General features: G+C 54.9%; 13 protein-coding genes across 13 annotated transcripts; 4 read left to right on the forward strand and 9 right to left on the reverse strand.

Moving 5' to 3' along the window:
- On the reverse strand, nt 1-612 carry P152DRAFT_413039 (uncharacterized protein; the record flags this gene model as incomplete). The annotated part of the gene is made up of 2 exons (XM_033676998.1): nt 424-612; nt 1-372 (listed from the first exon to the last, which is right to left on the reverse strand). Coding segments are annotated over exons 1-2 (396 nt in total), but the record flags the coding sequence as incomplete, so codon positions are not given.
- P152DRAFT_456569 (uncharacterized protein) lies at nt 558-2,433 on the forward strand. Its single transcript, XM_033679031.1, has 2 exons — nt 558-1,312; nt 1,369-2,433. Exons 1-2 carry the CDS (start codon nt 816-818, stop codon nt 2,150-2,152), a joined length of 1,281 nt encoding a protein of 426 aa, XP_033535964.1. The 5' UTR covers nt 558-815; the 3' UTR covers nt 2,153-2,433.
- P152DRAFT_267987 (uncharacterized protein) lies at nt 2,378-3,153 on the reverse strand. Its single transcript, XM_033674844.1, has one exon. The coding sequence runs from the start codon at nt 3,026-3,028 to the stop codon at nt 2,531-2,533; it is 498 nt and encodes a 165-aa protein (XP_033535965.1). The 5' UTR covers nt 3,029-3,153; the 3' UTR covers nt 2,378-2,530.
- On the reverse strand, nt 3,153-6,853 carry P152DRAFT_268042 (uncharacterized protein). Its single transcript, XM_033674845.1, has 3 exons — nt 5,239-6,853; nt 3,897-5,178; nt 3,153-3,833 (listed from the first exon to the last, which is right to left on the reverse strand). Exons 1-3 carry the CDS (start codon nt 6,746-6,748, stop codon nt 3,278-3,280), a joined length of 3,348 nt encoding a protein of 1,115 aa, XP_033535966.1. The 5' UTR covers nt 6,749-6,853; the 3' UTR covers nt 3,153-3,277.
- Nucleotides 6,854-6,861: 8 nt separating this feature from the next.
- P152DRAFT_447714 (uncharacterized protein) lies at nt 6,862-7,352 on the forward strand (the record flags this gene model as incomplete). Its single annotated transcript, XM_033678008.1, has 2 exons — nt 6,862-7,269; nt 7,299-7,352. The coding sequence occupies 2 exons, from the start codon at nt 6,862-6,864 to the stop codon at nt 7,350-7,352; spliced, it is 462 nt and encodes a 153-aa protein (XP_033535967.1).
- A 1,830-nt stretch (nt 7,353-9,182) lies between these two features.
- Nucleotides 9,183-11,604, reverse strand: P152DRAFT_432164 (SET domain-containing protein). Its single transcript, XM_033677434.1, has 5 exons — nt 11,345-11,604; nt 11,174-11,206; nt 10,987-11,114; nt 10,725-10,932; nt 9,183-10,674 (listed from the first exon to the last, which is right to left on the reverse strand). Exons 1-5 carry the CDS (start codon nt 11,453-11,455, stop codon nt 9,577-9,579), a joined length of 1,578 nt encoding a protein of 525 aa, XP_033535968.1. The 5' UTR covers nt 11,456-11,604; the 3' UTR covers nt 9,183-9,576.
- Nucleotides 11,605-13,442: 1,838 nt separating this feature from the next.
- P152DRAFT_383245 (uncharacterized protein) lies at nt 13,443-14,283 on the forward strand (the record flags this gene model as incomplete). The annotated part of the gene is made up of 4 exons (XM_033675775.1): nt 13,443-13,494; nt 13,545-13,652; nt 13,709-13,862; nt 13,917-14,283. Coding segments are annotated over 4 exons (681 nt in total), but the record flags the coding sequence as incomplete, so codon positions are not given.
- A 61-nt stretch (nt 14,284-14,344) lies between these two features.
- P152DRAFT_386456 (guanine-N(7)--methyltransferase) lies at nt 14,345-15,435 on the reverse strand (the record flags this gene model as incomplete). The annotated part of the gene is made up of 3 exons (XM_033675835.1): nt 14,345-14,874; nt 14,928-15,139; nt 15,305-15,435. Coding segments are annotated over 3 exons (873 nt in total), but the record flags the coding sequence as incomplete, so codon positions are not given.
- A 126-nt stretch (nt 15,436-15,561) lies between these two features.
- On the reverse strand, nt 15,562-15,992 carry P152DRAFT_268144 (uncharacterized protein). Its single transcript, XM_033674846.1, has one exon. The coding sequence runs from the start codon at nt 15,895-15,897 to the stop codon at nt 15,658-15,660; it is 240 nt and encodes a 79-aa protein (XP_033535971.1). The 5' UTR covers nt 15,898-15,992; the 3' UTR covers nt 15,562-15,657.
- P152DRAFT_268255 (uncharacterized protein) lies at nt 15,878-17,528 on the reverse strand. Its single transcript, XM_033674847.1, has 4 exons — nt 16,829-17,528; nt 16,624-16,774; nt 16,216-16,573; nt 15,878-16,158 (listed from the first exon to the last, which is right to left on the reverse strand). The coding sequence occupies exons 1-4, from the start codon at nt 17,270-17,272 to the stop codon at nt 16,089-16,091; spliced, it is 1,023 nt and encodes a 340-aa protein (XP_033535972.1). The 5' UTR covers nt 17,273-17,528; the 3' UTR covers nt 15,878-16,088.
- Nucleotides 17,529-17,992: 464 nt separating this feature from the next.
- P152DRAFT_456574 (MFS general substrate transporter) lies at nt 17,993-20,292 on the forward strand. Its single transcript, XM_033679032.1, has one exon. The coding sequence runs from the start codon at nt 18,299-18,301 to the stop codon at nt 20,114-20,116; it is 1,818 nt and encodes a 605-aa protein (XP_033535973.1). The 5' UTR covers nt 17,993-18,298; the 3' UTR covers nt 20,117-20,292.
- On the reverse strand, nt 20,063-21,856 carry P152DRAFT_456575 (concanavalin A-like lectin/glucanase). The gene is made up of 2 exons (XM_033679033.1): nt 21,150-21,856; nt 20,063-21,095 (listed from the first exon to the last, which is right to left on the reverse strand). Exons 1-2 carry the CDS (start codon nt 21,511-21,513, stop codon nt 20,263-20,265), a joined length of 1,197 nt encoding a protein of 398 aa, XP_033535974.1. The 5' UTR covers nt 21,514-21,856; the 3' UTR covers nt 20,063-20,262.
- A 54-nt stretch (nt 21,857-21,910) lies between these two features.
- On the reverse strand, nt 21,911-23,880 carry P152DRAFT_456576 (acyl-CoA dehydrogenase NM domain-like protein). The gene is made up of 6 exons (XM_033679034.1): nt 23,691-23,880; nt 23,608-23,632; nt 23,329-23,549; nt 23,068-23,280; nt 22,697-23,014; nt 21,911-22,646 (listed from the first exon to the last, which is right to left on the reverse strand). Exons 1-6 carry the CDS (start codon nt 23,757-23,759, stop codon nt 22,167-22,169), a joined length of 1,326 nt encoding a protein of 441 aa, XP_033535975.1. The 5' UTR covers nt 23,760-23,880; the 3' UTR covers nt 21,911-22,166.
- Between the last annotated feature and the right edge of the window lie 405 nt (nt 23,881-24,285).

Here is a 24,285-nt window from a genome sequence, read left to right on the forward strand (position 1 = left end):
CCACTCCCCCGCCATCGCCATCTCCCCCCGAAACTCCTCCGGCACTGCCACCCCCATCTCCGCCAACTGCGCCATCTGCCGCTTCCTCTCCTCCGTCGTCGCCTGCCGTGGCCTCTCCCTATCCCTCTCCGTTCGCCCAATCACTCCTTCCGCCTTCGAGCTAGACGGCGCCCCCCCGGAGACCAGGGCATCGAGCCGTGCGACCTCGGACTTGGCGCGGTCCTTCTCGCGCGCGTCGCGCTCATGCGTGCGGTGGAGGGATTTGAGGGAGCGTTGGATGCCGGATTGGTGGCGGCCGGTGGCTTCGTGGTTGCGCCGGGCGAAGGGGGTGTCGCGGACGTAGACGCTACAGAATTTGCACCAGTAGTTGGGCTGTAGGGAGGTTAGAGATCCTGGGTAGAGAGGGTTTGGAGGGGGACTTACGGTGGATTTCCAGTGTTCGGACATCGTGAGGTGGAGATGGGTAGTGGGGATAGGACGTGGGTTTGGTGAGGGAAATGTGGAAGGTATTGGAGATGGGAGGCAAGGAACGATGGTCTTCACTACACCAAGGAATTATGCGATGTCCTTCCTTTGCAGCATTTTGTGTATGAAAATCTCGTGTGATAAATAATAACCCCATTCTACGAAGATGCCGATGGATGATCATTATCAACTCATAATAGGTGACGCACGGGCCATTCGAAAATGTGTCGATATCACAACTTCGTAACTCTTAACTTCAAATGCTTCCACGAGACCACGACACCTTAAGCTTCCATCAAATCTCCTCAGGTCCACCACTTCACCCTCCTTTCGCTCCCAATCTCTCCAAGATGGCACCAGCTGCTCCCCGCGCGGCTGGCGTCGCCGTCCGCACCGCCCTCCAATCCCCCCGATCTCGCGCCCTCCCCTCCCTCCCCCGATCCCTTCCCGCCTCCCTCGCTCTCGCCCGATCCTTCACCCAACTCACCAACCAAAATGCTCCCGCCAACTCCTCGATCTTTGGGCTGCCCAGTGGCCCCGGCGGAAGCAGCGGTGGCGGCGCCCCGCCGGCGTCGTATTTCCAGAAACCGACGCTGCCGGCGAACACGATCGTGCGGTTCGTGCCGCAGCAGACAGCGTGGATCGTGGAGCGGATGGGGAAGTTCAACAAGATCTTGGAGCCCGGGTTGGCGATCTTGGTGCCGTTTTTGGATCGGATCGCGTACGTCAAGAGCTTGAAGGAGGCGGCGATTGAGATCCCGAGTCAGAGTGCGATCACGGCGGACAACGTGACATTGGAGTTGGATGGGGTGTTGTATACGCGGGTGTTCGACGCATACAAAGCAAGGTAGATAATATACGGTGATATCCTTTTCGAAGACCGCCGAGCTAACATCCAACCAGTTACGGAGTCGAAGACGCCGAATACGCCATCTCCCAGCTCGCGCAAACCACCATGCGCAGCGAAATCGGCCAACTCACCCTCGACCACGTCCTCAAAGAGCGCGCTAACCTCAACGCCAACATCACCGCCGCCATCAACGAAGCCGCCCAGGACTGGGGCGTCGTGTGCCTCCGCTACGAGATCCGCGACATCCACGCGCCCGGCCCCGTCGTCGAGGCCATGCACCGCCAGGTGACCGCGGAGCGCAGCAAGCGCGCCGAGATCCTCGACTCCGAGGGCCAGCGGCAGAGCGCGATCAACATCGCCGAGGGCCGGAAGCAGAGCGTGATTCTCGCGTCGGAGGCCCTGCGGGCCGAGCAGATCAACCGCGCGAGCGGTGAGGCGGAGGCGATCCAGGTGCGGGCACGGGCGACGGCGGCGGGGATCGAGGCGGTGTCCGGGGCGATTCGGGACGGGGGGGAGGATGCGGGGAAGGCGATGGGGTTGAGCGTGGCGGAGAAGTATGTGGATGCGTGGGGGAAGCTGGCGAAGGAGGGGACGGCGGTAGTGGTGCCGGGCAATGTGGGAGATATGGGCGGGATGATTGCGAGCGCTATGGCCGTGTATGGGAAGATCAGCGACGGGCAGTCGAAGGGGGTGGCGGCGAGGTTGGTGGAGGGCGGCGAGAAGGAGACAGGGGCGGAACGGAGCGAGCAGAGACAGACGGAAGGTAACGCAGGTCAGAAGCGCGAAGTGGCACAGGATGTGTTGGATACGTTCGACGAGGCGACGCAGAACCGGTAGGAGGCGTACGGACGATCGTGATTCATTCCGCTCTTCCTCGACTTCGCATTCCATCGGAACAGCATTGGGCATTGGTGTTGGTCGGCGTTGTGTTGTTCCACTCCTGTCTACACTGTACTGATCAGGTCACTTGTACTACATACCTTCTCAAACACTGGACTTGTCAAGACCACTTGTACATTACCCAAACGCGGAGCATAGCTACAATTCGAATCAACACTCTCAAGAGTCGGTTTCATCTCGCCCGATTGCACCGAGCGACCACCTCATCAAGGGAACCAAGATTTTTGAAAACTTCTTTTTTCTGCCATCCATTCGTGAGTTAAAAGCTAACTACACATCAACAAGCAGCAACTGCCTGGAAACAAAACACCGTCCTTAATGCTTTTTTGTTAAAAGAAATCTATCAAGAGTCGAGGTATTTGGAGCCCCCGCGGCCATCCTGCCGCAAAAGAAGTTCCCGCACCTTCGGAAACCCTCCCGTTCCCATGGTGCCGTGGATGTTGTGGGAGCGGGTCCTCGGCCGTGTACATACAAGCCAGTGGGTAGTAGTCTGCGTGCGTAACGAAACAGGGACGATGGACGGAGCGCAAGAGGTAATGGTTGAATGGGCGCGGGCGCATGCGCATGCGCGGGAAATGAGAACAGAACGCCGTGATGTAAGTTTTCGACCGTGCTGGAATGCCGGAATGCAGCAATGGACGTGGTGCGGTGTGGGGTCAAAGGAAAAGGGAGACAAGATGTGCGACGGTACAGGGGACGCTCGTTGCTCTCAAACAATCGGCAAAACGCCGCGAGGAGCACCGTCGGAAAACATGAGGGGCGCGCTGGCTGAGCTGCCTCGCAGCAGGGCATCCGAGGGAATGCATGGTGCATGCTGGAAGAACAATACCGAGCAATGGGGTCCCGCCCAATCCTTGTCCTCGCACGGTATCAAGAGAATGTAATCGTACATATACAGGTTCGACTGCGCGTCGGTGCAGCCACACGGTCGGCGTTCCATACACGAGCGCAAAAGTCGCTAGCGGAGGCACCAAGACATTAAACGGAACGAGCAGGATCTCCGCGATCCATCCCGCGACGTGACGAGCAAGGGGAATGCGTGGGGTGAGAGCGCCGCCCACATCACTGGTCGAGCAGCGTTCGCAGCTCCTCGTCGACGAAGCGGTTGATCTGCTTGCGGTTGACGAGGTTCACCGCGCCGTTCCTCCACGCCGAACGGAGCCGCTTGAACGCGGGATGGCCTTCGTCGGCCGATTCGTTCTTGGCTAGATCGACGAAGTCGTGCGCGACCCGCTCGCGGATCGGCGAGGCGTTGGCGACCGCCTCGGCGTAGAAGTTGATCAGATTGCCCATCCCGACCTTGCATGCGCGCTGGCTATGATCTTCGAATGCCAGCCGACGGAACTCTTCGTACATGGAGGTGTTGAAGTTGCGGATCAAAAAGTGTGACCAAAACTGGTAAAGGACGTCCATGTCATGCGGACATCCGCTCGGCGACGCGTTGCGCTGGTCCAAGGCTTTGGCGCGCAGATCGTTGTATCGTTCATGCGTCGCGTCATCGGGCATCGCGTTGACGGGACTGTCGCGGTCACGGACCCAAAAGATGTTCGATGGCGGTGACGTTGCCCCACCTGTTGAAGCCCGGCCATCGATTTCGGATTTCAAACTTGCCAGTCCCCTGGACTTGGATTAGTATCGCGCCGAACCAGGGAGGTTTGGGAGGTGGGTGTTCTAAACGTACGTTGGTTTTGAATCGAACCCTTGGGAAGGGGTACGGGCGGGGGAGGGAGATTTGGCAGTCGTGTCATTGGCGGAGGTTTCGAGGGACCCATTCGGTAGCTTGGCGGAAGCAGACGCGTCACTGTCCTTCGCCGGCTCACCTTGGCGTACAATGACGCTGAGCCGCTCAATTTCCTCGTTGGCGAAAGAGTCGGATTCCGGAGCGGTCCGGCCGGCATCCCCAGCGTCGTTGGGAGCGCTCGTGCTCGGAGATATAGTGCCGTTCACATGGTTGATCTGTGCCGGTGGGCTAACAACGGGAGACTGCTCGTCTTGTGCGAAGTTTGAGGCCATCCGTGGACTGGCCGGCATATACCCGTTCGGGTTCATGGTCGGAACAAAAGGAGATTGCTGCGATGGCATCGCGGCCGGCATGGACATAACATGCGGAGTGTATCGCATGTTATATTGAGACTCGATCCCTTGAGGTTGAGGAGGTGGGGGAACGTGGACGGCCGAGTCGTCCGGCCCATCATTCTTGGCGGCTGGATCCCGCTCGTCCATGGCGAGAACCCATTGCTCCCATCCATGCCTCGGCCTCAAAATGTCCTTCCCTTCAGCCGCGAGTCGATACTCGATGGTCCTTGACTGGAAGCACGCGAGTTTGATCAGCTCCATGTCACTCGTCAGGCTCTTCAGTCGGTTGAAGTCTGCAATGACAGTGAGAGGGACGTATCCCCGCGAATCCATGTGCTTGCGCAGAAACATGTCCTTGCAGAGGTTATCCACCGAGAAGTAATATTCCAACTGTAAAGAGACCGAGGTAAACACGGCCATCTGCTCGAAGTAGGGAGACGCCCCGTAGGGAACCGCGCTCATGGGTTGCATATGCGGGTACTCATAGCTTCCGTATTGGAGGGGAGAAACGGCAGACATCGGTTGGGAAATCGATGCTCGCTGGTGAGTATCTGGAACATAGACCGATTGCGCGCGGCCGTTTGCGCCGCGATAGCCACGGGGAAGTTGCTGCGCGTAATAAGGGGTATGATCCGGGGTGTACGTGGGTGATCGAGGCATGGTGAACGGGGTCGAGGTCTGAATCGAAGGAAGGATGCCATTTGCATATTGGTTGGCCTGGTGCAGTTGATTCGGAAGGAAAGGAACCGATCCATGGCGACCTCCACGGCCGCCGCGAGAACGGCCTTCTCTCAAGGAGTGTGAATGGTAGGGCTCACCACGGCCCCTACCGAACCCCCGTGGCTGGAACGAGGGTTCGGATGCGTCATCCGGCTTGGGCACTGCTTCTGCAAAGCGGTTATGGTTAGCCTTCTGGGACTGAATTATGGATTGGGGATGAATCATACTTTCTGTAGTGGATCCAGCCGATGGGCGGTCCTGACCAGGGCGCGAAGGTAGCTCTCGGCTTGATGACGCCTCATCTTGCCATGAATCTCCCGCACCAGCACCGTCGGTTCTCCGGCTTTGTCGAGGGCGCGCGGCCGGCTGGTGCCGTGCGGACGGATTGCCTGAGTCCTGCGCGTCGGCCGACGCCAAACCCGCGTCCTTCTCGGCAGCGTGTTTCGATACACCCGGGCCACGAATGTCCCTTGATGGGCCTTTGTAGCCGTCGGAGCGCCCGTCCTTCGGTGCGGCTCCCTCGCTACTCGCCCTCCGCTCCTTTCCGGGGGAAAAGCTTCGGCCGGGCCGTCCGCGCCGGAAGCCTTCGCCGTTGGGGGCGCCATTCGGAGCACTCGCTTTGTCGGCGCTCAGAGGGCCGTTGGATGCATATGCGCCGCCACGGTGGGATGCATCTCTTCCACCTCGCGCACCCCCACGACCACCACGCCGCGATCCACTACTAGGTAGCGGAGTATTGAACACTACGGTCGGGATAAAATCGAGCTTGTTCCATTCATTCTTTCCGGACTTCAAAGGCTTCTCATCCTTCTCCGATGTGACGGTCGAGCGCTTCTTCTTATCATCATCGCGTGCGGTTTCCGGAGTGGGCCACGAGATCTGATCTTGGACGGGGGGTACTGGTGCACTTGACGACACACCGTCCCGCTCATTCAGCCTCGACGTCGCAAATTGGCCCTTCGTCCGGCCTCCTTCGTTGTCGGAACGCATATCTCGTCGTGCCCTGTTATCGTCACGTCGGCCTTGGTAGCCGCCTTTCGGGCCTCTGAAAGTGGGTTCGGAGTCCTCCAGCGGACCGGCCTGCTGTCTGGACTTTCGGGAAGTGTCCGGCTTTTGATGATCCATAGTTGATTCCGGAGTCGCTTTCGACGGCGATGATTCCTTTGCAGGCTGTGTCAAAGCTCGTGCGTGTGCCCGTTGCTGCCAGATGTTGACGCTGGGGATGGGTGCATCCTGCAAAGCGATCAACGACGGGCTTAATGACTCCTTCGAGTCACGCTTTCTGGCCTCCTGCGTTGTTTCTGCATGACGGTCGTCGTCCTCGTTGATGCTCGCAGAATTCTCATCTCTCGTGTCGTGGATCTTCGCGTCTTCGAAGGAGCCGCTATCCGCATTGTCCCCTTTGATAGATGGCGATTCTGAATCGTGGGCACCGTTCGTGGCCGGGCTCGAAGCATCCTCGCCTTTGTCCAGAGTAGGGGTGTGATCAGCCAGCGAGGACGGCGCGGTGCTGTCCTTCCCTGCTTCCGATGACTCGGTGTTCACGTCCAAGGCATCGTCACGCTCGCTTGGGGTTTGGCTTCGCGGTTTGAGAGCCGGGGTCGATGTTGATGATGCCTTTGCGGTTTGAGCCGCTGCGGCTAGTGATGCTGCCTTCCCACGCGCAGCTTGGGCATATGAGAACGGAACCGAAGCGGAAGCCGTCTCGACCAGGGATTTCTGCGTCTCCGCAGCCATGATGTTTTGAGTGAAAGTACGCAAAGACCGCCGATGCAACGCAATTAAGCTCCTCTCAACTAGAGGCGCTCAGGCGGAACTCCCAAGACCACGCTCCAACGGAGAATGCGACGATGTCGTCGCAGTCGGATCCAGGAGCAACTTCCGCCCTCACTGCACCAACTCCACTAGCCGAAAAGCGACAATGCCACTTTTCGGCTGTGTCTAGCAGATGGTCCGGGAAAGGGTGTGTCGGGTGCGTAGGCGTTTTTTCGAATCGCGAGAGCGGAGGATCACGCGCTCGACTCGCGGGTTGGGTCGATGTGGAATCGTGGAGAAGCGTGGTCTCCAAAGAAGTCGGGTACGAGCTGTGGAAGCCGGTGGGCAAGGGCCACCAGGATGATACCGATGGGTTCGAGAGCGACGAGTTAGCCGTCCGAGAGGAGGCTAAACGATGTCCAAAGAACCGGATATGGCGATGGACGTCGAGCTATCCGTTGACGGGAATCACAATCAACTGGATGGCCGAGTATATCGCCGAGGTCTGTCGAGGAACTTGGATGGTGGTCAGTGGCCGGAAGATTCTGGCGGAATGAAATACGGAAGGGATAGTAATGATCGGTAATTCGATGGTTTCTTGTTAAGAAAAAAATGCGTAGCAACATCCGGTGGTCGAGCAGTGCGTGGAAGACGTCTCGTGCAAATTCGTCCACCCCAGAGGAGCATCACCGCATCGGACCAACGAGGAAGCGAATCAAGCAAACAAGAAAACTCACTTTTTCCGAATCTCAAGTGCGATGAGAGAAGCAATAAAGATTGCGCGGGCGGATCCGTTGCAAGGTGAAGGAATTCTGCAGGAGCAGGCAGCGGGAGGAAAAAAAAGGGAAGCTTCCGAGGGAGCTTTCTCCAACTGCAGGTGAATATCACTGCTCCGTTCTGGGTAACGAAGGAAAGGCAGGAGTGATGGGAGAGATGGAATGGAAGCAGGGTTGACGGAAGACCGAGAGGGAGTGAGAGAGAAGAGGAGAAGGGGGACTGGAGATGGAGGTTGCAATGTACGGGATGGATGGAGTATGGGAGAGAGAGAGAGAGTAGTACGGGTAGGAGAGAGTATGAGAGTAATGAGTATGTGGGAAATTTGGTCGACGCTGCTCGGTTCGGAGCCCAGGGCCGCTGTACGGTAACAGCCGAAGAAGAATCGGATCAGGCAACCACTCTCCACTGCAATGGAGCTAAGGCAGCAATCTAAGGGAAAGGGAAAAGTGAAGGACGGCGATGTTTCGAGGATGTGTGACGACTGACGAGGAGAGAGGAAGCCGAAGAGAGAAACCGAAGCAGGTCACTCAGTTGTTGGTGGAGTAGGAAAGGAATTTTGTAAGGGCGGGAAACGGACAGAGGGAAGAAAAGTTGAAATCAGGCGCACACTTCAAGACACACACTTCAAGACACACACATCACACACTTGGAGAATCGAGATACACACCAAGCATTCACTTCCAGTAGTGGACAAATCAGATGCCGCAAATACCGACTTATGGAGCATCCGGGCGGAATATCGTTCTCCATATTCACTGCTTAAGCGGCATCACAGGCATCCCAGGCATCACAATTACACCGGAGCACAACGGTAAGACGGCACCTCTTCTCCGCCATCGTATTCTGTTGCTAACTGCTCACTGCTAAACTGCTCATTGCTAACTGCTACTTCGTAACAGCCAACAGTTTTCCATATCCAGTGTTCTTATTATCATCCGTAAGTAGTAAATATCCCCTAGCAAAATTGACCCCCGGAAATTGCTCAAGTCATGAACAAAGTCACTCATCTAAGAGTATTAATCCTCGCGGGAGTTCAGACCCCAGTGGTACCCTACCTATTTACCGGTAAGTACTATATATAATAATCCTATTACCCGATGGGTGATTCGGCGTACACCAAAATATTTCGGTCCTTGGGCATCTCGTCGTCTCCTCGTGACAATGGTATGGTAACTTACGTATACTACGATGCTTTGCTCCTCCTCACAATTTCCATATAGAATCTGCGACCGATATATAACACCTAAGTCCTGTCAACGTATGTATGTATTAAATGTCGCTCGACAGGTATCCTCTCGGCTGTCAGATGCTTTCTCGGCGCCGATTAGCATCCCCAATATATATGACCTGTTCCTTCCCCTCCGAGCCACCCGACAGCCACGAGACGGTTTAAATGCAAATGCCTCGTCCGGTGGTATCCCGATATAGATCCGTCATCTATCCCTCCGCTATAATTACTTCCTTCCTCCTGGACAACTTTTCTATCCTAAGAGCGGTGGACTCTCACAGTGCTTGCCCTTTCCGACAAGGCGGGCTCTTGGCGCCATGCATCCAAGTCAAAAAGACAAAAGCCTCACAGCTCAATTCACGCCTTCGATAGCAACCAAACCATTTCATTAGGTCATAGAATGAGCAATTCAATCCTCTCATATCATAGATCAAGTCTCCGTCATAAGCCCATGCTTTCGAATTGCGTTGAATTATCCCGCGGCTCCAGGGCACGCTGCTATCTGGGGTGCGGAGCCTGTAATCAAACATGAACGGCCCCTCCAAATTAATAATAAGGGCGCCTCCATATATCCGACATCAGCATGTCGACCGATCGCTCAATTCCAGCGCTCTGCCATTTTGAGAGGGGTGTCTATGCATCCCGGCGTGGTTATCCATGTCTCGTTCATCCTGCCTAGCGACGCCTATTACGTCCCTTCGTTCCACTTCGCAGTGGTCCTGCACAGTACAACTGTATCTATCAAAATGCAGAGGTTTCCTGCCCACGCCTTTCCTCCCGTCATTAGAGGACCGCAGCCGTCTCCTCAAGTCCAAAGCACCTTTCGGCATTTCTCCGCTCCACAGCGACACGGAACCACCGTCCCATTGTCATCAGGCGTCCACACCTCCACGTCGTCGACCTGCGAAGTCAACACCCCAGTCCCGGCTTCGTTATCTTCCTCGTCCTTATCCAGATAGTCGAACGAGAGCTCTTCGTTGGCGGGGATGTCTCGCCGGGCGAAGAACGCCAGGTCGTAGACTTTCTGGTCGTATTTATTGTACGACACCGTGTATTGCAGGACGTTCGGGTCGCACGAGTGGTTCATAAACCGCGTAGGCCCTCCCTTGTGCTCCCCATCCACGACGTACGGCGCTTCCTCTCGCTCGCGAAGCTCGTCCTCGAACTTATCCAGCGCGTAAAGGTAAGACTCCTTTCCTTTGCCACTCCGTGCTTCACGACGGTCCGCCTCTTCGTCCGTGATGATTTCGCCGCGATACGTGTCGATAAACTGACCTTTACGGATCGCGAGCGGGCACCGGAGTCCCCAGCCGCGGTCCTTCGTCTTGAAGATCTCGAGCGGAAGCTGGCGTCCATGTTGGACCATGCGATTGTTGCAACCCGGGCCGCAATTGCAACGGTGGTTGCATTCGTAAATGGGGTGGCGACCACGGAGATAAAACTCCACCAGACACCCATCCCTCTGGGCCACGCTCGTGTGATACGGAAACCGTTTTGGCAGTCCCGCCGTATCCCCGGGATTAGACCTATATCGTACCCATTGTTCTTCGTTGAGCCGACCTTCTTGCACCGCCGCGAACTCTAGGCATTCGCAAATGGACAGCTGGCACCCAATATTCTTGCCCATATTGGGCCGACATTCTTTCTGGCAGCCGACGATCGTCTCCGGGTCCACTCGGGTGAGCCCTTCCCGAAGGACGCACGCTTCGATGAATTCAAACCGCAAGGGAATGTCGCTTGCGTCATGGATGTTTTGATACGTGATCTCCGGACCCGGCAACGCCTTCAGTCGCTTAAGGATATGAGTGCGGATCTTGTGGGAAGCATGCCGCGTTGACGAGGTTGCCGCGACGGCCATCATCTCGGCTGTGGGAATCCGTTCGGCACATGGAAGTCTCAAAGACTGGTTCACTAGTCAGGACTGTATTACACGGCTTTAGAAAGAGCGCTCACCGATCGAACTCGTATGTGGTCCCCATCGGGATAAACCGTGCAGTTGTAGGACTCGCCTAAACTCAGCGCCTGGGCTTTCGCAGAGATGGACTCCGAACTGGAGCTCTGTACACTAGGTGATCGACTCTGGGGGTCATGCTCATAGAGGTGAGCCCGTTGTTCTGCATGCGGGCTTTTTCGTTTTAGATTACTGGTTTTGGAATGTATCCTGATAATAGTGAGTCATTGATATACCAATGAGGAAATGAAACGTGAGACCAACCGTTCTCGTCGAGCCTTAAGGTAGTCTTGCAGTAAGGCCAGGCAAAGTGTGAGCTCGGGAAGATAATGCCATGAGTAAGCATTCGGGGCAACGATCCGTTTCCATTTCACAAGATACTGCTCTTCGCCCTGTATTATGGCGGTCAGTAAGATAAGTAGACCTGAAAGGGTAAACAGGTCAGACTTACATCGAGTATCCGGTTACAAACGAGGGAGTCAACCTAAACGAACATCAATAGCCAATCAGTGATAAGGAACCTGAAACATAATGTGATGAGTGCAGGGGCGCCACATCAGTTTCGATACGGTATATTTCGATGCAAACCGCAAACAGAAATTGCATGTATTAGGGGGCTTACCTCGCGCTGTGCCACCTTTGCAGAGCCAAACCGGGGGACCACCACCATAACCTCCTTCATCGCCCGCGGTTTGGCTGATGATCTGCATATGGTTCGTAAGCTATCTATCATAATAATAATATCTGAACCGGTTGCAGGTACCCAAATTGATTGGTACCCCTGGTCGTGCTGAATGTCAACGCGTCAAGGATAGTTGACCACCGCCGCTATAAGACGCGTCTGCAACCCCCGGAATCAGTCTTCTGCTAGGCAAATCCGACTAGTAAGCTAGCGAAGATTTACTCTTCCCTGGTTTTAAGGTTGTTAGGAAACGCGGGGTTGAGAGGTAAAGGAACTGGTAAAGCGTAAGTTTAAAGTAGAGATTCGGTAAGTGAAGGTTGTTTGGCATAAGTAAATGGAATTGTGGCTCGTGCATGCGTACGGATATCACATGACCCGTTTACGTACGCGCCTTCCTAATAAGGAAGTATCTTAACCTATAAGCCACTTAATAGATATGGCGGTAGGTGTCACGGATTGATACTGATGATGTGAAATCAAGGTAGTAACGTAACAAGTTAGATTCATCTATGAAGAGGGGAGAATCTACGTCTACGTCAACAGGAGGTTGTAAAGTCTACAAGTGATGAAGTGGTAAGTCCCGTGACCCAAATCTGGTGACTTGTGCATGGTGGAAGTCCACTCCATCACAGTAGGATCCTATACCCTCCGTAATCCTAATTCCTATGATCCTATCGCAGGATCTGGTGTAAGATCGTGTTATGGGTTGAAACCCTTGGTTGACTAAGGCTGAGAGCCTAAGCCTGATTAGGTTAAAGGTTGATTCAGAGTTCAAACCTCTTCGATGTAAACGAGAAGGCTTCCCCTTCTTGTTCTCTTCTTTAGCTTAATCTAGAATACCTTTGGCTACGTGTATGTTGTGTGCATCCAGCTACCGTGCCGTAACAGATCCTACGAAAACCAGAAACCCTGAGATGGTTTGACCACGGAGATCGCGATAACCACTTCCATTTATTGCAAAGCTAAAGAAGAAAAGCTATCTACTATGCGTGCGCGATGTTCAAGACCTTGACAGTTGACCTAGTCACGTGACTATCATTCAGGTAACAGGCCACAGGCCTGGAACCATAACAAACCCGTCTGATATGTCATGTGTACAGTAGCTGAATAAGGTAATTCTGGCTAATTTTCCTTTAGTTTACGAAACCGACGGTATAAATTTACCAGTGTCGAGCATTAGAATTCTCCTTCTTATATAATATGGTACCATTCAGTTGGCTCTACGCCTCTAATTACCAGAGAGACTGGTTTTCAAATTTTCGTTAGCTCCAAGGGTGTCTGACATGGATTGGGCTGTGGTACTTCCCGTCCGCATCTTATGCCTGATGCCTCCCCCACAGATAATCAACCGTGAGATGGTTCGACTGCAAAGGTTGCAAGAACCGACTTTCATTTATTGCAAAGCTAAAGAACATGAACTATCTACTATGCGTGCACGATGTTCATGAGGTTGACAGCTTACCTAGTCACGTGACTATATCTTCAGGGGACAGGCCACAGGCCTTGAGCCATTACAGCCCATCGATCAATTAATTCCATCCTTCAACACCATACATCGTCCTGACGCCTTTCTGCTATGTCAGCATCAGCAGTATTATTATCTTCCAGATGAGACTATTTACTTGTTCCGACTCCAGGGTCCTTCCTGTTTGCGCTTTCGCCTGTGTCCAGTAAGACGGGTTGCCAAATCAGGTATAAACCGTAGGATTGGCCTATATCATTTCATAAGGGGTCTAAAACAAGGCCTTAGGGTGTTCACTGTGTTTGTTGACTGTTCAGAGTGAATCAGTGTAATAATCATGATGAAGACGGTGGATTGGTGGACACGCAGACCGCAGCTTGAGTCGGATGTTGGCATGAGTCATGCATGTCCATCCTTTTTATGTTTCTGACTCAGTCGCAAAGATTTTTGGCATCGGACATCTTCAACTGACAGCGGAAACCTTTGCTACACACTGAGACTATCCGAACGCAAGCGACCAATTTAAACCTCCTAATAATAAGAAACCTCTGGTTGTGTGTACCAATCAGATCCGAAATGGCCTCTTCAACGCAGAATGCTCCCTTTCTCAAGGAGCTTGCATCTAGCAGTAGGTCTGCCCGGCGACATGGAAAAGAACTGCGCTCACCGAACCCACAGACAAGAAGAGTCGAGACGGTGCCCTGGAAAGTCTCCGTAGATTTTTACGTAGCCGTGCGGAAATCGATGAGATCGAGTTTCAGAAGCTATGGAAAGGCCTTTTCTTCTGTGCGTACCGAATTGAAAACCCGACATGGCTCGAAAATTATACTAACAGATTTCAGGCATGTGGATGAGCGACCGCGCGAAAGCACAGCAAACTCTCGCGAATGACTTGGCCGAGCTGGTGAATGTTGTCCCAGCGGAAAAACGATTGGTGTTTCTACGCGCGTTTTGGAAGACGATGGCACATCACTGGACTAGTATCGATGCATTGCGGTATGGAGCGAAATTCGCACGTGCGTCTTCTACGGGAACTAACTGTATTCGCAGCATGAATAAATTCCTTCTGTTGGTGAGAAGGTACCTCCATGCGACATTTCAACAGATGTCCATGGGATCATGGGGACAGGAAACGCTTATTGATGCTCATTTGTCCCTCCTGGAGGAAATCCCTTTGAATCCATCCGACCCGAAGGTCCCCGATGGCATGCGATATCATGTGATTGACATTTATGTCGATGAGCTAGACCGTATCGATGAAAGTCGAGATGGGTCGATGCCGCTTCCGGTGGTGCTACGGCCACTAGAGACGCTCAAAGCCAAGACTAGGAACAAGACGGTCCGGAAGCGAACCAGCGAGGCCCTTGCCGACGAACGCCTGCAAAATTGGCAGAGCGTGGAAGGCGATGAATCCGAATCCGGCGACTGAGCGCAAACAACGTTCCCACCATCCATCCCCACGACAGGACTTACTCCGGCCACGGGGGATCTTCCAGTCGCTGAAAGCACGCCACCCACTTCGTCCCTCCATTCCGCTCCACTTTCTTCCCCTCCTCCGTCTCCGCCTTCATCACCCGCACACACTCGTCCCCCTCCAGCTCCTCCTCGCCCAGCCGCCGAAACAGCGGGTTGGCACTGAACCCGTCCACCATCCACCGATGCAGATCCTCCACGTCGGTAATCGTATACACGACCCCGCCCACCCGCAGCGCATACGCGTATTCGGCCGCGAGCGTCGGGCTCACGATGCGAGCCTTGTGCTTGCGGTGCTTGAAGTGCGGGTCGGGGAAGCAGAGGAAGATTTTCGACAGCTGGCCGCGGCCGAAGTAGTTGGGCATGAATTTCATAGTGTTGCTCCGGATGCAGGCGATGTTTTGATAGGGCGTCAGTGTGGCCGTTTCCGTTTCCGTCTCGGTCGAGCTGGTGGGGTCGCCCTTGCGGGCTTGTCCTTGGAGAGCGCGGATCTTCTCTTGGACGAACTCGGTGACGGAGGAGCGGATTTCCAACCCTAGGCGGAGTCAGCGAGGGTGCCAGTCATATGGATCCGACAAGGAATTGTACCTAGTATTAAAGTCTGCGGAAGCAATGGTGATAGCGCAAATAGCAATCCTCCGAATCCACAACCTATGTCGGCAATCTCGACCCCTCTGTAGGCAGCTGGTGTAATATTTTCGCCATTTTGAGGACTATCTTCTGCACTCTGCACTTCCTGTCCAACCTGCGCGACACCTGGATACAACTCCCTCCAGTTCCAGGCTTCAGGTTTCTCTGGACTGCCAACAGAATTAGTTCTGCTCCTTATATATGTCGATAGAAAAATGGACTGCTACAGTACGATGTCGAACACCAATAATCATAGGAACGAAAAAACTTGGAGAATTCTGACTGGCTACGTTCGATCGAAGAGAAATTCGTACAAAAAGAAACTCAGGACATACTAGCTCAAAGCATGGTCCGAAAACACATTCGCGTGGGCTCTCTGCCTGTAAAATCGTTTGCTTGGGAGTCCGATTTCCCCAGGGCTTGCCGCATGGCGAGTGGCACGATATTCGTCGCGTCTATGAGCCTTCTGGGATTTCTGGGATTTGGCTCGCGTCATGACTCCTTCCAAGCAAAAACCCGAACGCCAACCAGGAAATTCAGTGCGTTGAAGGGCTCTGATATAGGTGGAGGATCGGATTCTTCTCGGTTATTTGAAGGGGAACGTTGCAATATGGTCGATAAATCAATGCGCGACTCATTCACAACGGAGAAATCTCATTCCCAGAAAAGGATTGACGTTGGGATTCCGTCACTCTGATTGGTCCAAATGGCTATGATAGCTGTCGCCTCTCCACCTCCCCAATCGCTGAGTCGCTCGCTCTTCCGGTTCGAGTCGCAGGAATCCCGTGAACCACTGCGCTAACCAGACCACTGCCGTTACATGCATGCAAAATAAACATTCGAATCGCCAAGGACATCCCTCATGGCCATGTGAAACCCGTATACAAGTGACTTCCTCAGTCCTCTTAAACCCCGTTACCAATCCCATAGACACAACAAAACAATGCCAGTGTCTAATGGACGTGCTACCATCAACCCGACCCCAAAACTTGCCTCCAATAGAGGCGTCCCTCCGGCGTTAAATCGTACAAGAACGAAGAAGGACCTCCCGCTAAACGTCAGAGGCTGGACAATTCGCGATACGCGACCGTGTCGTCCGAACCGCCTCCGTCTATGCCATCATCGAAATTCATACGCTGGTTGAAACCACCCATGCTCTTCGACCGGCTTCAATTCCAATTGCTGGTATCTGTGACGCGCGTTAGCATGTGCACCCATTCCGCAGAGACGGCGAATTAAAACGAACTTTTCGCTCTTGGAGTGGAAGTAGATCCCGCTGATGGTTCCCGTCACCTGGTTGAAGCAGATGTAATAAAACCCCTCGAAGCTCGCCCCGGTGAGGGTCTGGATGCGATGGTCGGGGACGAGGAAATGTTCCTTCCACCGCATGAACAGGTGTTCGCGCTGGGCGAAGTTCTTGTAGCTGAAGTCCGCGCGTTTGGCGGCCTTTGCCAGCGGTTTCCACGCGGGGAAGCGGCCCCAGTGCTGCATGTCCGTCTTCTCCGAGGAGCCCCAGGTTTCGTTCTTGGTGAGGAAGGTGTGTTTCGTGCCGATGATTTCGGCGTCGAAGTACGTGGTCAGCATCGGGTGGTCATCCGTCAAACCTGATGAGTGTCAATATATCGACAGGCGTCCCGGATAGGGTGGGACCAACCTTGTATTCGTAGATATCCGCAGAGAAACGAGTCGGCGATGTCAACGTGTATGATCTCAACCTGGACGTCGTACTGCTGTCGATCCGACTGTTGCGCGCCGTGGAACTTGGCGCCCGGACGAAGATATGACGACGTCGTGTTGGGAACGAACTCCAAGCCAGAATGTCAGCGTTCATAGGGGTGGACGCGGCATGGCAGTCATACCTTTGTCTTCGGAGAAGGGGGGCTTCGTATTGAAGGTATGGGTTCCTTGATATCGAAGGACGAGTCGGATTTCTCCTTGGCCTCGGACTGTCGTTTCTGCTCGAGCTCGTGCATCAGACGATAAGCCTCTTGCAAGCGCATCTCCTCCCCCTTCAATTCCACATTACGTGGGCTCTGTAGCAATGCGACCAGCTCGTCGTGGGTGCATGGTGAATCGATGGGCGGTGTGGGCTCTTGGATTGGCCGGGTATATTCCTCGTTGCGATCGATGTTTGGGGTGGAAGGCGACGATACCTCGTCTAGTGCAATTCCCCGTACGTTCGCATCGCGCGTATCGTCGGGTGGGCAAGAAGGGCGCACCGTGCCGACGACGATCGGTTCGAGCGGAGGGGAGAGAGGGACATCACTCGGGGTAGGCATAGCGGCGTTGGCGATGGGGCTCATTGGGCCCGCGCTGGCGAAAACATATATAGAGTAAAGGAACGAATTGGATTGCGATTGAGGAGTCGACGAGGGCAAGTGTTGAGAGAGTCGCAACGGTTCGGAGGATGATGAGGCTCTAATACAGGGTACGAGAAAGGTGCCGAACGGAGGGAATTCGGAAAGGTGACGTTGGACAGGGCCGCTAATCGAGAGTTCAAGAGGGCAAGGACCGCGATTCCTGGGGTGCTGACTGCTGTCAAACTGACAGATTCGGCTCGGATTGAGGGCCAGGTGCCGGAGAAGTGCGCTAGGGCTGAATGTAGGAGGCTTATGTGGTGTGGACAAGAGGGAGGGCCTTGTGTACCAAAGGAGAGAATAATATAGTCGAGGGTTGGAGGACGCAGAGGAGGACAAGGACGAGGAGGTGGAGGTGGAGTGATAAGACGAAGATGGAGGATTATTCCAGACAAGTGAGGTAAGACTCGACTTTAGGAAGGATTGATCTGGTCTGGTCTGATATCTGATATGATCAGATGGACGCGGTCGAGGAGAAGAGAGACAGAGGGAGCGTGAGGGTGAGAGTGAGTGATAGTTGCGTGACAGTGAGTGCTGCAGAGGATCGATTCGCTGGCGGCTTACGGTCGGAGTCGCCAGCCGGCCAGCCGGGCAGGTGGACAATTTGGGCAGTTAGACACGCTACGATATTAATGCGAACTGTGAAGCTGGCATAACCGCCATAGAATCTATTAAACCGATGATCCTAATGATAATTACCTGCAATGAGTGATTTAAGTCCGGTATTAAGTGGGGGACGCCCGATATAAATCCACCCCGTAAATCCTGACTCCATCATCGCAGGCGACGTCACTTTGCTCCTCCACTTTTTAGTCCCACCTATTCCCTAACCCATCCAAGAACTTCCTTTCTGATATTCCGCACGGAATACCTCCACTCCCCCAGACTCTCCCCGCTGGATAGCGGATAGGTACAGAGAATCAATCCAGGCAAGCCCTTGAAGGGCCATGCTATCCGAAACCCGAATCCACCATGCCGCTCGATAGCAATGGCGTCAACAAACTCGACTACCCGACCGACTCGCACACTCCCCTCCTCCACCCCAACGGCCACTCACACGGACACAGCAGCACTGGCGATAGCCAGACCCCTAGCCTTTCCGGTGATTTCTTCGAGCAGGTCGCCGAAGGCATCCAGGAACGCGACCGCGCGGTGTTCAACCGCGAGATGATGCGGTACGTGAGCTTCGTCTGGGCGGTGCTCAACTGCCTAGGCGCCGGCTCCATCACCAGCTACTCGCTGTACGGCCACCTGTTCCAGGAACGCCTGCGCTACTCCCAGCTGCAGGTGAACCTAGTCTCTATCACCGCCGAGATCGCCATGTACCTTCCCGTCTCCGCGTTCGGCTATCTCTGCGATCGCTACGGTCCGCGTGTGCCGTCGGCGCTCTCGGGGATCTTCTTCGGCGGAGGATATCTGTTGGCTGCGTTCGCCTACCGGAGTGGACCGCCAGCGGAGAGAGGGGGCGAGGGATGGCCGTTCTGGACGATGGTGGTGTCGTTCGTCGGGGTTGGGCTGGGGACCAGCTGCATGTATCTCTCGGCCGTGACGACATGCGCGAAGAACTTCGGTCGGGGGAAACATAAGGGCATCGCGTTGGCCGTGCCCATCGCCGCGTTCGGATTGAGTGGCATGTGCCAGAGCCAAGTCGGGAGCCGATTGCTGTATGAACGAACGCCCGACGGAGGCCGTGGAGACGTGGATGTATTCCGCTTCTTCATCTTCCTCGCCGCCGTGCTCTGCGGGCTGGGGATTGTCGGATCGTTCATATTGACCGTGGTGGACGAGGAGGAGATGATCGACGAAGCCATCGAAGAATTAGAGCGGAGCGGCCTTCTCGATGAGCATCAGTTCTTCCGGCAGGCGGCCGACCAGCACGGATACGGCTCCATCCCGCGGTATGATCTGTCGGAGTCGCAGGAGAACATGATCAGCGACACGGCAGACGTGATGCAGACGCGGGCGGAAGAGGAGCGACGGCGCAAGAATTGGCTGCTGAACGAAGAGACGCGGATGTTCCTCGCTGACAAGACGATGTGGTGGTTTGCGTCGGGATTCTTTCTGATCACCGGCCCCGGCGAGGCCTTCATCAACAATTTGGGCACCGTCATTCGGTCCTTATATCCTCCATCGGTCCCCACGACAAATCTCCCCACGTCCGCCGCGACGCACGTCTCCATCGTGGCCATCACGTCGACCATCGCCCGTCTCCTGACGGGTACGCTGACCGATCTCCTCGCCCCACCAACCTCCCACCACCAGCATCGCCAGCGTCCGACCTCCATGATCTCCTCCATCCACTCCCTACCCTCCCAATCGAACGGTCTCAGCGTCTCACGAATGGCCTTCCTCATCCTCTTCGCCCTCCTCCTCTCCGCCGGCCAGCTACTCCTCGCCTCAGGCCTGGCTCAGGGTCGTGCCGGCGTGTTCGCCGCCGTCTCCTCCCTCGTCGGCGCGGGCTACGGCGCCGTGTTCTCCCTCGTCCCCATCGTCACGTCCGTGGTGTGGGGCGTGGAGAACTTCGGCACCAACTGGGGGATCATCGCCATGGTACCCGCGGGTGGCGCGGCGTTGTGGGGGTTGGTGTACTCGGCGGTGTATCAGGCGGCGGCGTCGAACGGGGCAGCGCAAGGGGGAGTGGAGGCGCAGGATGATGTCATGTGCTATGGAGCGCGGTGCTACGCGCCGACGTTTTGGGCGATGGCGGTGAGTGTGTGGTTGGCCTGTGGCCTGTGGGCGTGGGCGTGGAAAGGACCTGGAGGATGGAATAAACGGGGGATCGCGGTGTAGGCGATCGATTATCAGCATAGAGCCGGTTGCATGCAATAGCGTAGGCGTTTTGATATTGCTTGGAAGCGGGTCATGGCATAGGTCCGACTAAATTTGTACACAATCAACCGACGCCGCCACGCATTGAATAGATCTCGTATAGCATTTTACAATATCGTATACGCTATCCACAATGCGAGCCAGGTTATAATTCCCCCCAACCGCAGTGCCGGCCAGATCGATCGAGCTGCGGACGCAGTGAACACGACCTCCGGCACACCCTCTTGCTCGGTGCCGTCCACCGCGCAGACCACCTTGCAAGCCTTCGCTCCCTTCCTAGGTACCAACTGATGGATCTCTGGTGTACTTTCCTCCACGGAACTCAGGCTCCGCTTGGACGAACCATAACGGCCTCCCCGTCCCTCACCGGGTCCCTCGACCGGCCCACTCGTATTAAACACCATCTGCACCCATCCAACATGCAACTCCGCCGAACCGCCCACATCCATCTCCCCACTCCACTCCCCCCCGTCGCTCCACATGTTCAAAATCAGCCCGCTCGGCTTCCGCGGCACGCTATAGGTGTTCTCCGCCACCTGCTCCCCATCCACGTACCACCGACTCACCCCCGGCACCCAATCGATTCGCATCTCCCTCCAATCCCGCCACTCCGGTAACCTCGGCGCCTCGATGCTCGCGCCCGCCACCTCGTCCCCCGTCTTATCCAGCGACGGCTGGTTCGTGAACCGCCATGTGCGGTTCGCGTCGCCCGTCAGGATCTCGATGTCCGACTCGTTGGTCTCGTCGAAGAAGGTGAAGAGGCCGGCGACAGCACCGGGGTCGCCGCGCACGCGGGCGAGGAAGCGCAGGGAGGCGTGGAGGAGGTTCTTCTGGAGGTTTTCGATCTCGGCAGCGGATTGGAAGTCATCGAGACGGGACGTGCGGAGGGTGAGCCATGTTGGGGGGATGGAGTTGTCGTCTGATTCGGTTGCGTTTTGGGCTACGATCTGAGGTTAGTTGTAGTTTGGGGGAATAGCCGAGGCTGGATACGTACCGATATAGACGTTCGCTGGCGAATTCTGCGTACGGATGGGGAACTCGTCCGTTGCCTCCTTGGTCCAATCTTGGATATCCCAGTCTGCATTCCAGTCACTGCTGTTCAGGAAGCTTTGGTCCCGCGACAGCTCGTTTCCGGAGGAATCCGCATCCGTGAGGAGACGTGGGGCTCGCGTGTACTGGTCTGGAGCGGTCGCAAGGTTTCGAAAATCCCAAAAGCGGTGATATGTGAAGTATGAAGGCTCGGAGCCGGAGGTGGTAACATAACAGTCACAGGACGCAGAATTGTCCTTCAAGTCTCTTGACGCTGCCAGGGCAGGTTGCAGGAGATGGAACAGCGGAGCGAAAGCAAATAAAAACATTATGGTATTAGAATACAGATATTGTCCGGGGAATAACCAAGTCGCAGAATTATGAAACCATCGCTATACCTGACGTGATGCTAGATTAAAAATATGCTATACAGAAGAAAATTCGAAGGTGGGTGAAGATAATAATCAAATCACACGCATACGGGTTCCGAAAACGATTTGGAGGTTGATGAGGGATAGTTAGTAAAAGTTAGCTAACGGATCCACGCATGATTGAGGCTAAGCACATATTCGATGACACAGCATCATAAAGTAGAATCTTCAAGCCAGGTGAAGTCGTGGACATTATTGTTTAGGCATTGGCGGAGAAAGACATGAAATAGAAAATATCAAGGGGCGAAGCGGCAGAGGGCCAGACCCTGACCCCCTTTTTTCCCGTTTTGGATACGCGCCGTCCATAGCCAATCACGTGTCGCGATACAAGACTTCTTCCTATGGCTGTGACGAAAAAAAGGTCCAATGTCTGAATTTCTGTAGGAGCACCGACGGTATATTAATATCGAACGCGGATTTTCTTAGCATCTGGTTCCCTAATTTCGGTCAAGAGGAAGAACGATGTCCATCTACCATAGACCAAGTCAAATCGATTCCTTTCTACCGGAGTACCGATATCGAGCCGGAGGGACGAGCTAGGGATTCTGCCATTACAACTTAGGCTCGAACCCATATTCCCTCAACTTCTGCCGCACCCTCTCCCTCTGCTGCTCAAACTTGCCCAGGATCGCCTGATTCCTCTTATTCTCATTGCGTCCCATCTGCTGTAGATGCACCTCGTCCGGCCCGTCCGCAATCCGCACAGTTCGCATGTGCGCCCACATCGACGCTAGCGGCGTATCCTGCGACACGCCCGCTGCGCCGTGGCTCTGCACCGCGCGGTCGATCACCTGAAGCGCCATGGCCGGCACCATGACCTTCGCGGCGGCGATCTCGCGCTGCGCACCCTTTGCGTCGGTCTCGTCGATCTTGATGGACGCGTTCAAGACGACGAGCCGCGCAGCGTCGATCTCCATGCGGGACCGGGCGATCCATTCCATGATGACGCCGTGCTGGTTGAGCTGCTTGCCGAAGGTCTTGCGGTTCGGGTCGTTCACGCGAGCGATCATCAGCTCCAACGCGCGCTCGGCCTTTTTGGTGTTAGTGTTGACTTATATCATATCATTGATGGGATACGTACCGAGCCGAGAGATCGCATGGCATGATGGATACGGCCGGGACCCAGCCGTCCTTGAATGATCTCGAAGCCACGGCCTTCTCCAAGGACCAGGCTCGACGCCGGGACACGAACGTTGTCGAAGGTGATCTCAGCGTGTCCATGAGGCGCATCGTCATAGCCGTAGACGCTCAAGTAGCGTTCGATCTTAACGCCTGGAGTTCCAGCCGGCACCAGAATGACGGAATGCTGTTCCCAGGCGCTCGCTGCATTCGGGTTGGTCTTCCCAAGCACGATATAAATCTTGCATCGGGGATCGCCCGCTCCGCTGCTCCACCATTTCTTCGCGAAAGTCAATATCTTTGATCAAGTTGCTCCGCTTGCGGTTTACTTACTTGGCCGTTCAACACGTATTCGTTGCCTTGGCGTTCCATTTTCAACGAGATATTCTTCGCGTCCGAGCTGGCCACTTTGGGCTCGGTCATGAGGAAGGCCGAGCGGATCGTTCCATCAAGGAGCGGCGCGAGCCATTGTTTCTTCTGCGCATCCGTCCCATACTTTGCGAGGACCTCCATGTTCCCCGTGTCGGGAGCAGCGCAGTTGACAGCCTATCGAAGTTACTTACAGCACCCCTTGATATGTCATGGTCGGCTTACCTCCGATGCGAGCGACGATTTCCCGAGAATCATCGCGATGAGTCCATACTCAAGGTTGGTCAACCCGGCGCCTTCGGCGTAGTGCGTCTTGCTTAGGAAGATGTTCCACAGCCCGAGCTTCTTCGCCTTGGCCTTGAGGTCGTCGATCACCGGCGGATACACGCCCCATCTCTGGCCCTGCTTCTCCATCTGGGCTCGCGCTACGGCGTCGGCGGGCATGCCTATATATACTTAGTCGATTGTTTTGCGGGTGCTGGAATTCCCTCGCTACAAACTGACATTCTTCCTCGACGAACTTTTTGACCTAGGGACTCATTGTCAACTCGGATCGTCCAGTCATTTCAGGTTGAGGACCAACTTACGAGATCAAGTGTATCCCTCGCCTTCTGGCTCACGCGATCCGCTACAAGTGGTGGAATATCTGCAGACATGGTTGCTGAATGATGTTATACAATCGCTAAACGGCGGACGCGAGACTATGATTCTGCTATCACCTCGGTGCTGATGCAGGACAATTGGTAAGTGGACGGACCCGAGACTCCATCCTCCTTATATCTCTCCCTAGATGTCCAAGCTTCGGTTGTTCCCACTCGGTCCCGCCCCCCTCGCTCAAGGGTCGTTAGCTAGATGCGGGGTGCATAATCCCAACCGACATTCCTGGAGACGAGTGAGACCGCCCAATAGAGCAAAGCCTCGGTCACCATCCGCGTTGGTGGATGTCATTGGTGGATAGAGGTTTGTAATAACAGGATCGTTTTGAGGTGCGAGCTTACAGTAACCTAGTACATACTGGACAAGGGAGTAGGTAGCGCATGGAACAACTGAATCATGATTATTATACTACTAGAATATACGAAATGGGAAGATTAGAGACAGTAACTAAAGACAGTGGCGGGAGCCCGAGTAAGAGACCTGCCTTTCCTCCTTAGAGCGTACGAATCAGAACCAAAGGACGGT

The sequence above is a fragment of the Eremomyces bilateralis genome (assembly GCF_010015585.1).
Source record: "Eremomyces bilateralis CBS 781.70 unplaced genomic scaffold P152scaffold_5, whole genome shotgun sequence".
NCBI classification, from domain to species: Eukaryota; Fungi; Ascomycota; class Dothideomycetes; order Eremomycetales; family Eremomycetaceae; genus Eremomyces; species Eremomyces bilateralis.